This window comes from Ruditapes philippinarum, unplaced genomic scaffold, assembly GCF_026571515.1.
Source record: "Ruditapes philippinarum isolate M1 unplaced genomic scaffold, ASM2657151v2 ctg2129_1_1_1_1, whole genome shotgun sequence".
Classification (NCBI taxonomy): Eukaryota; Metazoa; Mollusca; class Bivalvia; order Venerida; family Veneridae; genus Ruditapes; species Ruditapes philippinarum.
Window position 1 is genome coordinate 86,942 of NW_026864679.1, and position 18,508 is coordinate 105,449.

The 18,508-nt window shown below is 33.6% G+C and overlaps 2 protein-coding genes across 2 annotated transcripts; both read right to left on the reverse strand.

The window, feature by feature from the left end:
- Positions 1-4,127: 4,127 nt before the first annotated feature.
- Positions 4,128-8,931, reverse strand: LOC132726465 (D-beta-hydroxybutyrate dehydrogenase, mitochondrial-like). Its single transcript, XM_060711782.1, has 6 exons — positions 8,658-8,931; positions 8,169-8,369; positions 6,781-6,933; positions 6,221-6,414; positions 4,611-4,847; positions 4,128-4,266 (listed from the first exon to the last, which is right to left on the reverse strand). The coding sequence occupies exons 1-6, from the start codon at positions 8,872-8,874 to the stop codon at positions 4,171-4,173; spliced, it is 1,098 nt and encodes a 365-aa protein (XP_060567765.1). The 5' UTR covers positions 8,875-8,931; the 3' UTR covers positions 4,128-4,170.
- Positions 8,932-11,801: 2,870 nt separating this feature from the next.
- On the reverse strand, positions 11,802-14,943 carry LOC132726458 (retinol dehydrogenase 7-like; the record flags this gene model as incomplete). The annotated part of the gene is made up of 3 exons (XM_060711777.1): positions 11,802-13,756; positions 14,109-14,351; positions 14,750-14,943. Coding segments are annotated over 3 exons (533 nt in total), but the record flags the coding sequence as incomplete, so codon positions are not given.
- Between the last annotated feature and the right edge of the window lie 3,565 nt (positions 14,944-18,508).

Genomic DNA, 18,508 nt, shown 5'->3' on the forward strand with positions numbered 1-18,508 from the left:
GGTTATCCTATTCCTTTTCACTCACAGCAGATAGTAAAGGAAGAAGTTGATAAAATGCTAGGGTTGGGAGTTATCGAACCTTCTAATGCTCCGTTTTCTAGTCCAATTGTCCTTATCAGGAAAAAGGATAACACGATTAGGTTCTGTATTGATTTTAGACAGATCAATAAATGCACGGTATTTGATGCGGAACCGATGCCCAATATGGAACAGATATTTTCGAAATTATCAAAATACAGGTATTTTTCGAAAATTGACCTTAGTAAAGGATACTGGCAAGTTCCATTGTCTGACATTGCAAAACCTTTGACCGCATTTGAAACCCCGTCGGGACTTTTTCAATTCCGGAAAATGCCCTTTGGTTTAGTCAATGCCCCTGCAACATTCTGTAGACTGATGAGAAAGGTTTTGAAAGATCTAGATCACTCAGATAGTTTTATAGATGATATTTTGGTCTATACAGTCACATTGCCAGAGCATATCAATGCATTGTATGAGTTATTTACCCAATTAAGAGAGTCTAGGCTTACTGCTAGACCGTCCAAGTGTTTCATATGTTTTGAAAAATTGGAATGTTTAGGTCATATGATAGGAGGTAGTAAGTCCATTGAACCTGTTCTCAGTAAGGTCAAGGCGATTCAGGAGACCGAGAGACCCACGACTAATTGAGGAGTCCGGCGATTTTTAGGGGTTGTGTCTTGGTACCGGAAGTTCATCCCTAACTTTGCCGCCATTGCTGTTCCGTTGACCGATTTAACAAAAAAGTTTCAACCAAATCGTATTGAATGGGGTGAAAGTCAGGAAAAGGCTTTTCAGACTCTTAAGGCTAGTTTGACCGGTCCGCCCATTTTGAAATTACCAGATTTAGACAAGATATTTATTCTCAGAGTTGATGCTTCTGATTGTGGATTAGGATCTGTATTACTTCAAGAACAAGGTGAGGAGAAATTTCCAGTAGCTTATGCCAGTAGAAAGATGTTACCAAGAGAACAGAAGTATTCTGTAATAGAGAAGGAGTGCCTTGGTATTGTTTGGGCAATTTCTAAATTTCACAGATACTTGTTTGGTAAGGAATTTATTCTAGAGACAGATCACCAGCCGCTTTTGTATCTTAACAAGGCAAAGTTAAGTAACTCTAGAATAATGAGATGGTCTTTGCTTTTGCAGCCATACAGGATGAGGATTAGAGCAATCCCAGGTAGAGAAAACATAGGTGCAGATTATTTAAGCAGGGTATAATGTAGAGTGTAGTGTAGTATTTATGGTGGTTATAAATATGGTGTACAGTATTTCTACTTACATTTTTGCAATTTGTCGTTTTCACTTTGTTGTATTTAAAGAAAATTTATCAATTTTCTTATTTAAAGGGGGCGTAAATGTCACAAAGTGAAAGTACGTTTGTAAAATATTGCATTATATTTTCACGCCGAACCTCATTTTTACTCTATATTCATTGCTGTGAGATTGCATCATCTTTTGTTCAATTTAGAGTTTTCGGGTGAAATTATTATTTAGAGTATTTTTATGGTTTGCATAAATTTCCATGTCTCAATTTAAACATTTTGCCGTTTATTTCACAAAAATCCTTTCAGTAATAAGAAAGTTACATTTTTGTTTTATGAACCGGATATATGCTACATGTCTGTATTTAAAAGACGGACCTTTCTCTTACTCCATTATTTTTCCGCCGTCCCAGCTTTATTTCGTGCAAATCGATTTTTTCATGTTTAGCACGATCTGTTTTCCCGCTCAGTCTTCAGTAGTTTGCTATATAATGACTAAATTTTAAGTGACATATTGCAATGCACTTGACGTTATACAGGTCACTATGACGGTGACAGACAAATTATATTTGTCATAAAATCACAGCTTGTACAAGGTAAATTTAATTTTCTAGTGATTTTGTTTCATAAATTTTTGCTATTTCGTAAAATACTATTTTCTATTAGAATTATAGTTTATTTGATTCAGGTTTAGTTATTTGGCAGTAATTTATTGTTTTTCTAAATTTTTGCAGATTAAATTTTAAAAGCTCTTTTTATTCTAATGTTTCGCTTTTGCAAATTTATACCGAGACATGTTAATTGATGTATGTTAATTGAAGTTTTAATTATATTGTAATTGTATAGGAGCCATGAATATTTTATAGATCTTTATATATCTATTCATAAATAATTTATTATGGTGTTACTGTATTTGTGTAACTTTATGTAAAATGCTGCAGTATCGTAATGATTTGTTTCAATCAATTTAATTTACGTTATCATCTTACTTCATTTCATTTATCATCAGTTTTTGTTATAAGTAAATACAACGTATCAAAATACAACGTATCAAAACTAACGTATCTCTAGAGAAGGATCTTCAGTGGCATGATTTTGGAAGACGTTTATTTATTGGTGGTTATTATGTGGCGTATATTTGAATATATTTGCAACGCAGTATTATGCGGATGTGATTGAATTTTTGTTCCACGGAATGTAGGGTGTACTATAGTGGGCATTTTGTTTATTCAAAGAAGCACGTTATTTTATTGGAAACCGACAAAGGTCGAGTCTTTTCCAAGGGACTTTATTATACCCTTATGTTTGATTATCATGGAACTTACCATGTTTTATACTTTGTATCTTCTTATTTGAGGACACACCCGAAGATGACACGGGCCCTCCACACGTATGTCCATGGCTAAAGGGGTGACGCATGCCCTTGTTCAGGATCCTATCAACTGTGCCAACACTGTAGGAAGTACAGTTACGCTTGATAAGATTTTATACAAGACGCCCGCCATTGTGACGAATTTTTTGTTTAACAACGCCACCACTTTATTGATACATCATGACAGAAACTTTACGGGAGAAATAGACTGAGATACGTTGATAGTGTTTGTTTGTGCAGTGACTTATCATAGTAGTTTATCATATACAATCATTTTTCATTTATAAATATTCATTTCTGTAAATAAATTTGTATATATTTTTTCTGTTCTGAGTTGTTGGTTGTTTTAGATAGCAATTGTGGTCGGCCTGGTATCCCATCGTAGTCCCTATTGTGACAGTCATCAATATCCAAATATCTGTAAATGACAAAGATGTGGTAATTTAAGCAAAATTCAATAGTGACCTTGAGGTCAAGGTCATTTCAAGGTCAATATTATAGTTGAACTATTCAAGATGTCCGTCCGGTCATAAATGTATGAATGACATCTGATCATTGATAACAGTTTTGATGGCAGTTTTATCACAATTCAATAATTTGACTTTAAAATATGTTTTTAGTTTTATTATTCAAAGGCAAAATAACTGTTGACATATTCAGTCGTTTTAGCTCTCGAGACTTATTGTTATACATATTCTGTATAAAGAAAAATAAGAATGGAGAAGAAACGAAAGCACTAACAAGGTAAAATAAAGTGCGTTTGTTGTTGTTGTTTTTTTTGGTTAGAATTAGCCTATAATCTAACTTTGATGAGATTTTTATGGTCATAGATATTCAGTTGAAAATTGTCAAGATTAAAGAAGAAATGAAAGCGTTAGAGTGGTAACAATGTGAAATATAACAGATATTGTAATTCAAGGGCAGATAACTCTGGACATATTGCTAAGGGTATGTGGATGCTAGTGTTGTTACAAGCTAAATTTGGACGGACAGACAGACAGGCGCATACTCAGGTGAACTAAAATTAACACTCAATAACACCTGATAATAACTGGTCAAAATTAACGAAAATTATATAAACTTTAAAACATGGACGTTATGCGGCAGGACCATGCCTTTTTGCTGCAAAATGTACGTCAGAAAAATGTGGACGATATGCGCCGCAAAACGTTCATATACGTACGTTTTGCGGTACGGACGTTTTGCCGTGTTACAATGCACAGTGCGTTAACTGGAGTGCAGATATTAGTTACCCGCACTCCAAAGCATACCCATTGATTGGCTCATTTTTTCTGGGGTTTACTTACTGTTCAGTCAGTTGATATTTGAAAAACTTTCCATAAAAATGATGCATTTCTAGACTGAAAGATGGACATATACTATATTTAGCATGGTAACGATTGATAATGTCTGTGCTACAATATGAAATACCGAGATACAATGCAACAAAATGTGCTATGTATTATGAATACATTTTAATAATTCCAAAGCAAAATCTTAAGCTCCAGCTGAAACCTATCTAGTGGATGGATAAACAAGGTCTTTCTTCCAATAACTCATGTATTTGTCAACAATAAATGTTGGCAACCAGTTGTGCGCATATGTCAAAAACTGAAATCAAAACAAATAAACATAATAATTTCAAGAAACATACCATAAATGTAGATAGGTATTATACAAAAGTTACAGCAGTTAACAATCCTGTTTTGTACTTATGCTTTTATAGTTTCATAAGTATAAAAAGTCATAAGATATTATATTATACCAGAGAAGAAAATAAAAGAAAGAAAACAAACGTTGAAAAGTCAATAAAATGTGTCATATATTCATCATTTCACGTTTCATACGATGAAGAACTTTTCAGCAGAATTGAGGCAATATTAAATATGTAATATCTCTGCATAACATATTACGACAACGTATTCTGTAAAGCATGCAGAAATATGGTCACTCACCCATGAATCAAATGGAACTTTAGCCCATTTTCCCTGAACGAGGTATCTATGTTTTGGTATTTCGCTAGAAAGCGCATGCGCAACAGCCTTCGCTACAGCTGTTGAGTCTGCCTTAGGGGGCCAACCTCCTTTAGGTGGTTGAATCCAAGAATCTATGCCTTTCTTCGTATATGATTGTTTAACCTCGCTTCTTGCTGATTCCCAAATTTCATCTACTTCCAGTTGATTTCTTCTTATCTGATGAAATATGTTAAGGTCTTAAGATAAATTCAATTTACATGTTGGATCTCATAAAAATTGTCAACACGAAATTACTTTCTGCAGAATTATCGCGTCGGCGATCGGCGCTCTATAATTGTCGTGTCGTCGTGTCTGCCTCAAAATGCGAAAGGCGAAAACACGATAATTGGCCAATTTATCGTGTCTATGACTTTCGGGGCGAACTCATGACGACACGAAGACTCGGTAATCTGGCCTATTATCGTGTCTTCGTCCTTCGCATTTTGAGGCGAAGCTACGGCGAAATTACAAATATATGGCACCGATACAACGATTTCTACCCGCCACCATGATAATTTTTACAGAAAAAGACCTCGTTAAAGTATCGTTATTTCGCCAAAAATAGATCGTTTCTTCGTGTCTGCGCCCTCAAAAGCCGAGGACGAAGTCACGATAAATGAGCATGTTATCGTGTCTTTGCCCTCGACTTTTGAGGGGCGAGACTACGAAATACCATAGTAAAGTACACTTATTTAATTCGTGTATACATTGTTGTTTTAATTTAGAACTTCTCTGTAAATACTTGTGTAAACTCAAGGAAATACATCTACTTAAAGCTTTGATTGAAAACCTGACGACATCATGTGTGATAATCCAGTATTGAATGCAATCAAATCTCATATACGTATACATGTATATTTTTTAATCAAACAGCGGCAAATTAAAGTCACTTTGCGCAGCAGTACCCATACTTTTGGGAATGGCTACATATTTTGTTATCTGGAAATCCGATAACACAGTGATTTCAAGACTTCAACATACCTTCATGTTAAACGTTTTGATATATAAACTTTTTAATAAAACATTATGATTTTTACGATGCTTACACATTTGTCTTTTTCACTATCTGATATGGAGAAACATACAGACTGATTGTAAAATACTAATAAATGGTTCACCGCTAAACATATGTCTTTACGCAGTCTGTTTTCTGTCTTACGATGTCACTTAACAACGTAAGATGTTGAAGATTCTTTATTATTATTTTTATTATTATTATTTTGGTTGGGTTTAACGTCGCAACAACACATTGGAGGTCATATGGGAACTTTTCAGTTTTTTACGCAGGCAGACGTCTGGCCCCTCCGTGAATTATTTCAGGCACGAACGAGCTCCCGAATAGAACAACAAGACGTTCCTTAAGCTACTTGGATAACTTCCTCATTTGAAGGAATCCAAAGTACCTGGCGGGATTCGAACCCACTGCGGCCATTTTCAATCTTTGAATATTGATCCATTATATGTAAACGGTACTAGTATATAAAATATCAAACCGACACACACTCGATTAATGATGTAGGTACTAGGTAACATTGCCATTAATTACATACCTGGGGCTCTGATCCGATCGCCGTTGCGTTACTGAAATCTCCAGGCTCTATGATAATAACCTTGACCCCAAATTTAACCATTTCTAGTCTCAGCGAGTCAGAGAGGGTCTCTATTCCATGTTTAGCTGTCTCGTAATTGCCTTGACATGGTTCATACACTCGCCCCCGAACACTTGACATATTAATCACACGTCCTGGAATTAAACACAGTTGACACCCAAAATATACCTTATGTTAAAATGATTTAAAATATGTTGTTTGTTATTATTATTACATTTCGTTCTTACAGATTTCATTTTTTACTGATTAAAAAAAAACATAGTTCTTTTCAAATGTTGAATTCTGTTAAAGCTGATGAACAATGTATTCACGTAACAGACGTAACAAACCAGAGCCTACGATATTTTCCATATTTACGATTCTAACAATCATCGTTTCCATTTCAATTTCTTCATGAATCTTGATATTTCCTACTTACAAACATGCTTAACATGTACTTGATTCTTTTATTTAAAAACAATTCATTATAAATACATTTGTATATTTTTTGTATGTTTTACCTTTAGATTGTCTAATTAGAGGAAGGAATATTTTCATCACTCGTATATACCCATACAAGTTCAGTTCAAAGCACTTCTCGTAAAGTGACACGGGGGTCAGTTCAACATCTCCGAGCATGTCCATACCAGCATTGTTTACCACGCCCCACAGTCCTTAACAAGTTTCAAAAAATTGTGTCACAACTCATCTTTCAATCAAGATAATTAAATGTCATTTATATTTGTAATACAATTCATCTGTCACTTAAGATAATAAAATGTCATTGTAATTTGGTTATATCTATTCTTAAATGATAGTAATCAGAATAATTCTGAAATACTTTTTATTTTTGATCTTCAGCATATTTTTACATTTTCATACCAAAATGAAAATCATTAAGGTATACATTACTTGTATGAAGTATTTTATTTTTTGGTGTTCCGTTACAGAAGTTCACTCAGTATCTATATAGCTGAGTCATCTATTGTTTCTTTTGAGTTTTTGCAATTAGTACAGTTATAGTGATATTGTATAGATGCTGTCAGGAGTTATTACATCCCCTGGTCGCCAATTTTTTTGGGTGCCAAAAGTTTTATACATGTATAATGTATATAATTATAAAATTATTCTTCTCAAACAATTTCCTAACATCCAAGAATATGTTGAATATGTACAGCAAGTGTTTATATAATTATATTATAATTAAACGTTAAAATCAATGCACTCAATTTTCATTGAAAAAAACTGGTTTAGATTTTATTGAAAATATATTTGTAATTGTAATATCTTTACAAATAATGCTTTTCAAAACATAAATACTGACAAATCTTCATTTGAGCATCAGATTTATTACATAAAACCATATAAAGAATTGCGTTACAGGGTCTTTAAAATAAGATAAAAATCACCCATAATTCTTTCACCTCCATGAAAACAGCAAACATATTTTAAATATTGGTGCAATATAAATAAAATTTTGCTGCATAAGTATAAAAAGAATTTAACAATTCCCGTAAATCAGCAATTAATAATGATTTTTTTCCCCATATTTTGTCAATTATATTATTTAGAATATTGACTCCCCCCCTCCCAAAAAAAATGGCTGCCACTTTTGGCAAGGGAGGTAAATATTGTAAAAATCGGGAAGTATCTTATTTGTAAGGAACTCAAATTAGAACCTTGTTTTTTCTTTTTACAAATATTGCCGATTCAGCAATATTTTCTTCAGGTTTTAAGCACAAAGCACATATTCTAAAACGTTAATAACAACGTTGTAAAACATATGTTTGGCCTTTCTTTACAACGCAAAATGTGTCCATTACTAAAGCTTCATTTGCATTTGAATATTTTATAAGACCAATATTTTATAAGAAAAATGACTATTAACATAGCTCTAGACGATTCAAACCTTTGTTGGGCAGGTGCTTCTCAATATAGGACAATGCATCTTCAATACTTTTTTGCTTTGTAGCATTCACTTCAACAATGCGAAGCCGAGACGAACAATCGGTTTTCAAACTTTGGGCACCAGAACTGTTCTTGTTTAGACATCCAGCAAAAACAATGTACCCATAGCTATCTAAATGCCGAGCACAACGGTTTCCTAGGCCTGTGCAAATAAAATCTCTAAAATGTTAAAAATTGCAATGAATTAACACCCCACCCCGTCATATGCATTTTATCTACATTAAAGATGTCGAGAGTTATGATTGAATATCATAGGCTTTCTACACCACATTGGTTAGCAAATTCATAAATATGAAATCTTTTCAGGTAAGCTACTTCTATTCTTAGATAATAATTATAGCTACACATTAATAACTTCACAATCAGATATTTTTTAAGTTAATGTTAAATTATGTTGATAACAGATTTTCAACATTTTAACTCGTATTACCTGTGTCACAGCCGGTTATAAATACAGCACGTTTTTGTGGGTCAATATATCCGTAAATAAACCGGTCCAGTAATGTAGTTATTGCTTTAAAAGCCAGAAAAACTACAAGACAAATGACGTAATATCTCCAAAGAACAAAAATTGATAGACATAGTGATGTTATAAACGCTGCTTTATAAATGAAATAACTAAATATTGCATTGTCTTTGTAAGACATTGTTTAATGTTCAAATAAGCTAAACTTTGAATACACACAGACATAAAAAGCGCCCTATCTAAGCCTATGTTTAGGTACGAAATAATTGGTTTGTGTTAGGTTCAAGGTTGACAATGTTAATCAAACTATACAGTTCTTTAAGATAACAAAATTGTGCTTAAAATTTAGGTCAAACTTACGCTTTAAAGTAAGACTATGTACGGAGGTCAAAATAAAGTAAAACCTGTTGTGATAAAGTGACTCCATGCCTATCTGAGAGTAAATGGTGAAAATCTAACTAACTTTATTTCTGCCATCATTGTTTTTTCCCTTTAATTTTATAGGACAAAGTTAGCAAGTCAAGCCAAATATTTCATTAGCAAAAACATATACAACTTTTTGGCGGTATAATACAAAGTGCAGAAAAGTATATAATACACGTACATTATAAATTTTACATATACATACTTTACATTCAGTTTACAATTTTTCAAACGAAGATTCCATTCTTAGTTGCATCGCTGAATATTCAAATTTTCCTAAGTTTACAATTACATTTATATTTTGACATGCAAGACATTTTTACAATACGATATTTGTACGTAGGGCAAAAAGGCTATAACAAAAGATTACGATTTAACAGTATTCAACAACATCATTAACAATTTGATATACATGTAATCTAAATGATAAACCAATTGTTTAGAATAGGTTATTTTGAGAAATAACCGATGCAATGGCGTATTGAAGTAATAAACTTGAACATTTTGAGACCCCGAATGATTTATTCGAACTTAACCATCTCTTGCAATAAAGGGTGCTGAAATGGATCACTTTGATGTATCTTCCTTTAAAGTTACTCCGTAACGAGATGTACGAAGAAAGAGGTAAGTACGTAAAACATGATTTTATATTTCTAACAGATAACAATTCAATGATCCAAACGCGTATATTTAAAATATCATTAGATGACTCTTATTTATACAAATAGAACGATTGTGTTGGAAGCTGTAAGCTTATTGAAGCATTCCCGAATCCGTTCCTGGAACCAACCAGTACTAAGCAATGAATGTAAAGTTTCTTGCTCAAGGAAACAACGGCTTTCCCCTGACAGGGTTTGAAGCCACGCGGTCAGCAATCCTTTAAAATACTAGTCCGACGCGTAAGCACTCAGCCACGTCAGAATGTGACTCTTCCCCAGTAATTCACATTGAAACAGAAGGGTGCTAATACTCGCGTTTTACTTAATATAACACAATATGTACTGTATACTTCCATTGATTATGTGGATTAGCAAAGGTGGTGTCGCTAGTTTGCAATATCATTCAACCGGGACGTTTTAGTACACTGACATACCGGGTGTTACATACCGGTTGTTAGTAACGTAAAATTATGATACTCGTAATTAGAACAAAAACACTTAAACATATACCTATCTCATCGTTAATGTTTGGAATTTATTTTGTGAAGTGACAAATCGAGTGTCGTACACTTAACGTACCTAGACTTTAAAAGTGTGTTACGATAAACTGGATAAAATGTGTGTTATTTCGCTACCCATCTGGGAAATGTTCTTAACTTCTAAAGATTTTGTAATAATAACTTAAACATATTTATGTGACTTTTAAATTTTCTGTTTGGAATGGCAGTCAAACGGATAAAGAAAATAAAATCAGATTGACTAAAAACTTTAAACATTTTCATGAACATGCATTTTCACATGCTCTGACCTTTTCAGAATGATAGTTAGCTATGATTTCAAATGTTATATCAATCTCTTAATTTAGTTCTTTTTTACTATCCCTCACTTTTTTGTAATGTTATTTTCCCATAGGCCTCTGGGGGTTATTAAGTATACCACGTGACTAAATATTTTTTTCTGTTACATAGATAACTGTACTTTTTAACAGTTTTACATCTGGTCCTGTGGTCAAAATTCTAAATATAAAAATGAAATAGCCGCCATTTTTTTCTCGATTTATTCTAATTTTCAAAGTTTTAAATGTTATAGTTCACCACAATAGGGCAACACCAGAGTAATTATGGCAACCATATGTGCACTCTGGGGTGGTTTTCGCGCATAAATATCTTTTTTGTTGAATACTATAGTCAAAAAGTAAACATCCGTTTCCATCGGAAGTAATTGCAATGTGAATAATCATGTGTCAATCTGGAACATGCAGACGATTTAAGCATGCAACAAAGTATTATTAAACAATTTTAATCATTAAAACATTAGAGATAGAGATATCGTATTAGTAGTACTCGTTTTATGCTGTGACATGACATGTACTCTTGACTCAATGTCGTGTTGTGCCAGGAATCCGACACCGTGTATCTTATTTGAGCCGCGTCACGACAAAACCAACATAATGAGTTTGCGACCAGCATGGGAACAGACCAGCCTGCGCATCCGCGCAGTCTGATCAGGATCCATGCTGTTCGCTTACAAACCCTATAACAAGTAGTGAAACTGATAGCGAACAACATGGATCATGATCAGAATGCGCGGATGCACAGGCTGGTCTGGATCCATGCTGGTCGCAAACCCATTAAGTTGGTTTTGTCGTGACGCGGCTCATTTATATATAGACAGAGCTGACAAGCTCGTACATGTATGGTTTATCCTGATGCCTTGGACATTATTAATTTTATCCCAATTAAACGATATCTAGGGGAGCGGTGGCCTAGTGGTTAAGGTGTCTGCCTCTCAACCCAGAGATCATGGATTTGAGTCCTTCTCGGGTCATGAACATATGTCTGCATATGACACCAGAACTGGTTGGTTCCAGGAAGCGGACTCGAAAGTGATTAATATAAGTTGCAAGAACTTGTGTCGCATGTGAGCTTAAAAATAATGTTTAAACCAAACCATATCTAAATTTTTAATAAGCAAATGACCAACAATAAAAATCAAAGAGCATTAACATATACAATGTAGTATACATGTATATAAGTCATTAATGCATAAGACCCGTTACCAAATCTAACCAGCATAATAAATAAAAATTCACACACACGTGTGACATCGCTTTACTATATTAAAGGCGTCTCTTCAAGTGTTTGAAGCCGCACAGAACTATCCAAATCATTTCAAAAGAAAAATACAAAACTTTAATATATATACATTTAAATTTCTTCAAAACAAAATTATTTCCTAAATGTAGATAAACGGATGGATTGACAGATACAATCCGATGCAACACCAATGTGTTTTGTTTCATGTAAAACAGTTCCCCTTCAGAATTACCTTTGCTATTTACAGATGAATCGTGTTTACGCATGATTTAATTTTAGCCTGGTACCACGATATTAAATCTTGGTAAACTAAAGGCATTTGCACAGTCCATAATTTGTTTGCGGGGATAAGAAAACATTGCCTTTCCGTTTGAGGAAAATGTTAATAAAAATGTTTTTCACCAAAGCAAGAAATCTTAAATTGGTCCTGGAGTGTAAAGTTGATGAATGTGGATGTTTTAATATACTTTTGTTTTTATTTACGACTCGCAAAGTAAATAATGTCGTTCCGCAGTAAATCTCGCGACTTTTTAAAAGTTCTTAAAGACTCCGCTGCTTTGCAGCCCAAATATATAAATCTTGTAGAGAATATTAAATGAGTGTTAGTTTAATACTGAATTTACCGAACGAGTTAGATAATTTTATTTTATTTTAAAGGAGTTCAATAAATTCAGTAATGAACTTTCACGAATTTAATATACTATTTATCAAATACCAAAAAAATAAAGACCAAAAGCACCATTTTTTATTGACGCGCCTAAAGTATAACACTAACATTTTGCGCGCCTTTACACTATGTTTGTATAACGTAAATGACGTCACGCTAAAAATATGCACGGTCATGCAATACCATTTTTACGGTATCGCAAGAGCGGCACGGGAATGTGATCAATTCCTATATTATTATCGATCACATTATAATGTATACAATTAAGGTAAATTAATTGCACACAATACAAATACTACATCTGGTCGATTTTTCATACCAACTGACCGCTGTGTAAAAGAGTCTATGTGAAAAGAATTATATAAATTATATCCCTATATCATTATTGATTACGTTATAATGTACGAGTATATGTATACAATTAAGCTTAACCAAACGCACACGAGTGTTTTGAATAAAAATTATAAAGTTTATTTGGCCTTAAAGATTATTGGTAAAAATATGTATAGACTTAATTTCAACTCATTGAATAGTATAGAGGGAATGTGGAAAGAATATGTTAACACACTGTGCAGCTGATTTAAACATATGATAATCTGCATAATATAAAATTATATTAAGTTTATAAGTGCATGAATGTCGGTGTATTTAGGTTTACGCACCTATATCAAATAAGCACTCTACACACCGACCGCTGAATGCTAAAGAATTAAACTAGAATCCTCTGAATATTTATATAGAGAAGAGAGATCTCCATATAGAAAGAGATAAACAACGAAACTACTGCAAAATATTGTTAACTATACATATATTCATGCTGTCTGTTAACTGCTGTACGTTATACAAAACACTAAAAAAAATATCTCATAGAATGTAATAAGACCACACATATGTTACAAATATTCAAAATATTCGCTGTGCCTGCAGTTTCAAAACCGAACAATAAAATTAAAACATTTCCAGATAATGCCAGTGTTTACCGACATAATTATTGTCCAATTGATCGAATAATCTTGTTTACAAATCTAATAAAGAAATATTTCATTTTAATTGTTTATTCCTCAGAACCGGATTTTAGCAAGGTCATCAATAAGATTTTTTCAACACAGTCCAAAACATTAGCTACAGCGCCGAGCTTCGAACTAATTTCTTTTTCCACCAAGACATATATGCGTTGACAATCCACGTTGGTAGCATATTATGTACAAGTGACAATGCCTGAAAAAGCACAATAAAGTATTTGACCAAGTATATTTGTTAAATTCTTTATCAAAGTCTAATTTCATTACATACTAAAATTCTTGATTCTTTATTTCTATGTTGGATTGATAATTTTCAACATCGCTAGTTTAATCAGGTACATTATAATTAAAGATTACACAGTGCATTGAAAAACGATGAGTTTAGATATATTTTGCAAATATTGAAACATTTCAAAAAGGTGATTTGTTTTCATTCATAAGTAATTCAAACAACTAGTGCCTATATCATATTTCAAAAGGATGAGCATTGTCTATTCAAAAATATAAAAGGTAAGTAGAAATATGCAGATAAATATTGATAAACTTACAACAAATTCGTCCACGAAAGGTACTATTGATCCCTTCCCCTGAATGAGATATCTATGTTTTGGGTAAGCACTGCAAAGCGCATGCACAACCTTTTTCGCAACAGCGGTTGAATCAGCTTTTGGTGGCCATCCTCCTACTGGAGGGTTTATCCAGGATTGCAGGAACTCCTTTGAATACGATTGTTTAACTTCATCCCTTGCAGATTCCCACATCTCGTCGATTTCTTGGTTATTTCGCTTTATCTTGTAAAAATAAGCAGGTTTTTGTGTCAACGAATAAAATCAGTTTAGTATTTTTAATCATAAAAAGTAGATCTACACGTGTACTAAATCAATAAGGATGAAATACAAATAAAACGTACATTTGTCGCTACTATATAATCGACAAAAACGTTTACATATTTTATATAAGTGTTGTCTCTCAGGCTTAAGTAGTCCAGGATAATTAATCTCCTAAATTGAGTACAATGACCATTTGTCTCTGTCAGCACTGACTTAGTAATCATTTGGGATAATCATATGGTCACTTGTGGAAAACAATTGTAATTACAGGTTAGTTATCCAGTTCAGTGAACCGACCACCGAGATGTGACAAAAATGTTTAGAAACAACCAAGTTCTTCAAGAAAATCCATGACATACCACTGCTTCAGATCCTATCGCTGTGGCATTCCCAAAGTTGCCGGGTTCAATTATACTGACTTTAACTCCAAACTTGATCATTTCCAGTCGTAGTGAGTCAGATAATGTCTCTATTGCATGTTTAGCAGTGCTGTAATTTGATTGGTTTGGCTCAACAATTCTTCCTCTAACGCTTGACACATTTATGACTCGTCCTGAAATTGCAAGTCCTATTATCAGTCTTTTATTTTGTTTTGTTTTGTTTTGTTTTGTTCTTGTTTCGAAGCGCCAGTATATCTAAATTTAATTCTAAAAAATTTAAAAAAGTTAAAATCACTGCAATGTTTTTCATTAAATTCTCATGAATGATTTTACGCATGTATTACCCAATGCTTATGTTTGACATTGTATGTACGTTTTGTAAATGACCAAATCAAATGACCAATTAAAATATCTAAGCGTATAGCCATGCCCTTTCATAAAGAACGGATCAGTTGGTTCAACTGTGTTCATGCTAAGCTACACCACCCTATCACTGGCTTAAGCAGAATGACATATAAATATGAAACGGTTTTTGAATTTAGAATTTATAGGTCTACCTTAAATTTTATGATAGAATGATTTTCAGATTATAGACATTGTTGTTTACAACGGAGGACAGATAAAGCAAAGTGATAGAAGTTCACTTAAAAGCTCAGTGCAGAAGAAAGAAGAAAGAGTGATCTATCGGAAGCATAAATCGCACCAAAATTACCTGAAAATTGCAGACTCAGTTTCATTGAGTGTGTACATCACGGGGGAGGAAGTGTTACACGAAGGATGGAGTTCTTATGATAACTTGTTTGGAGTTCTTATGATAACTGTCACGGAGTTCCTGGAAAACGTTACGGATTTCTGTGGAAAACTTTTCTATATACTAAGAGAACTCGCGTAAAAATGGTTATTTTTAACTTTAAATGGGGAGTTTGAGGTGCTAAATTAAACTTTGATAATTAAGCTTGCCCTACATATTGTATTATGTTTCACAAAAAATGTTTTAGTCCATATTTTGTCGCTGTTTAAAAAAAATCTGGTAGTTTTGAGAAAAATTTCCAAATTATTTGCTAATTCGTACATATTGACCTTTTCATTTGTGATCTTCTTCGTTGCTATACATAATCACCTAATTATAGTGAAGAGTTGCAAACATAAAGCCCGGGCTAATAAATGTATACCCGATTTTTCAAATGTTACGGAGTTCTTGTGATAACTCAAAATATGTCCTGGAGTTCTTATGATAACTTTTGTTACTGCCAGTGTGTTTCTTGTGCTTAATTACGACACGTTTAAGCGTATTTTATTAGTCAATAAGTGTGTAAATCATTATGAAGCACAGTACGCTTATCATTTGCACAAAAAATTGGTTATATAACGTTGGTTTTGATCGTGTTTTAGTTCCTAATTAAAGTTGTGCGAAATCATATTGACATAAAACCCAACGAAGGCACTAAATGTTTCTGAGTATACTGTTCGTCAACAAAAGTTTTATGTCATAAGTTTCCGCAAATGCAACATTGAGGTCATGTGGCAAAATTAAAACACGAACATTCAATATATCTGGAGAAGACATGAAACTGCTTTGGTGTACAGTCTATATAGGATAAACAGGTGCTAAGCTATCTTCAGGAAGGACCGCCTCCGTGGTCGAGGTGTTTGAGTCGATGACTTCTACTCCAGTTACCTTTCTGGCGTGGATTCGATCCCCGGGAGATGCTTTGGTAGTTTAGCACGGAGGAAGGTAGTGTAACCCTCCAGGAACGACGGTTAGGAAACTACCCGCCCGTATGACTGAAATACTGCTGGGAAAAGGCGTAAAATGAAACAAAAAAGCAAACAAAAATCTTCAGGAAAACCTGAATCAGCGGTCACCTGTATTCAGCAGTAACATGGCTTAAACCGCCAAGGAAAAATTGTTTAAAACTTACACTTTTTTCTCAGTTACATGGTTTAAGCAACCGCCTTTCTAAAGCAAACAATAAGTAGTTGGGCTTCCCTCGAGAAGCGGCTAAGTAAATTATATCATTTATCAGATACCCTTCACACCCATGTACCCGAAATGTATGATCTTTTTATGCATAAAAAATCAACCGATTACTACCGATCTCTTCGACAGATTTGCACGTGCCCTACGGGTTCGAGCGAAAGAAGTTCGACAATATATTTTTGTAATCAATTACAGCAAAAGTTGTTGCAAAATTTCCACAACTAGGACTCCAACTTTGATAAGAAAAATGTATGCAGTAATTTTCCGAAATATGGAAATTGCTGTACGTCACGTGATGCTACATTGGATTTAATAGAGAAAGGAACAAGGTCGATAAACGGCATGAACCTTACGGTGACTCACATATCTTATTGAAGACTTACTTTCTATCGTCATATCATTGTCATAGAACTTTATACGTTTCTATGACAAAAACTGATACCTTTTAGAAATTGAAATACCCGTTGAATACATAAAGACGACACCCACCTCATTAAATTTAGATAAAGGTAGTGCATACTACCTCCTATTTTGCTGAAAACCATTTACATGCATACCGATAGCATAGTTACTTAATGTTCTCTAAAACTGCCAGGAGCCAGGAATAATGTATATATGACGAAATCATGCTTGAGTATTAAATTCAAAGCGTAATTTTATCCTGTAAGTAAATGCTCTACATCAAGTATGTTTACAGCCATTCCAATAAAATAAAACAAAACACACACACACAAAGACCAAAACAAACAAAAAAACACAAGAAACGGAGGTAAGAAAAATATCTCTTGAACTGAAAAACCAACGTTATATAACCAAATGTTTGTGCAAATGATAAGCGTACTATGCTTCATAATGATTTACACACTTATTGACTAATAAAATACGCTTAAACGTGCCGTGAATTTAGGCACAAAAACACACTGGCAGTCACAAAAGTTATCATAAGAACTCCAGGACATATTTTAAGTTATCACAAGAACTCCGTAACATTTGAAAAATCGGGTATAAATATATTAGCCCGGGCTTTATGTTTGCAACTCTGTATAATAATTAGGTAATTAAGTATAGCAACGAAGAAGATCACAAATGAAAAGGTCAATATGTACGAATTAGCAAGTAATTTGGAAATTTTTCTCAAAACTACCAGATTTTTTTTAAAAAGGCGACAAAATATTGACTAAATGATTTTTTCTGAAACATAATACAATATGTAGGGCAAGCTTAATTATCAAAGTTTAATTTAGCACCTCAAACTCCCCATTTAAAGTTAAAAATAATCATTTTTACGCGAGTTCTCCCAGTATATAGAAAAGTTTTCCACAGAAATCCGTAACGTTTTCCAGGAACTCCGTGACAGTTATCATAAGAACTCCAAACAAGTTATCACAAGAACTCCATCCTTCGTGTAACACTTCCTCCCCCGTGTACATGAGGGATAATGAAAAGGTGCAACATTCCTCATGCCCTCTAGTGCCGGTTTGAGCGGTGCTTAATTTTCAACTTCTGGAATCAAGGAAAAGGACAAGAAAAATATAACAGCACTAAGTAAAGTACATAGCAACATTTTACAGCTACCACATGGTACTTAACACCTGCTGTTTGGATGTATAAACATTTTGAGAAAGAGTGATCTCCGGGAAGCATTAATCACAACAAAAGAACATGAAAATTGCAGCCTCGGTTTGATTGCGTCTGTACATGAGGGATAATGAAAAAGTGCAACCATTTTGATAAACTTGTATTGCATGTTTATGGAC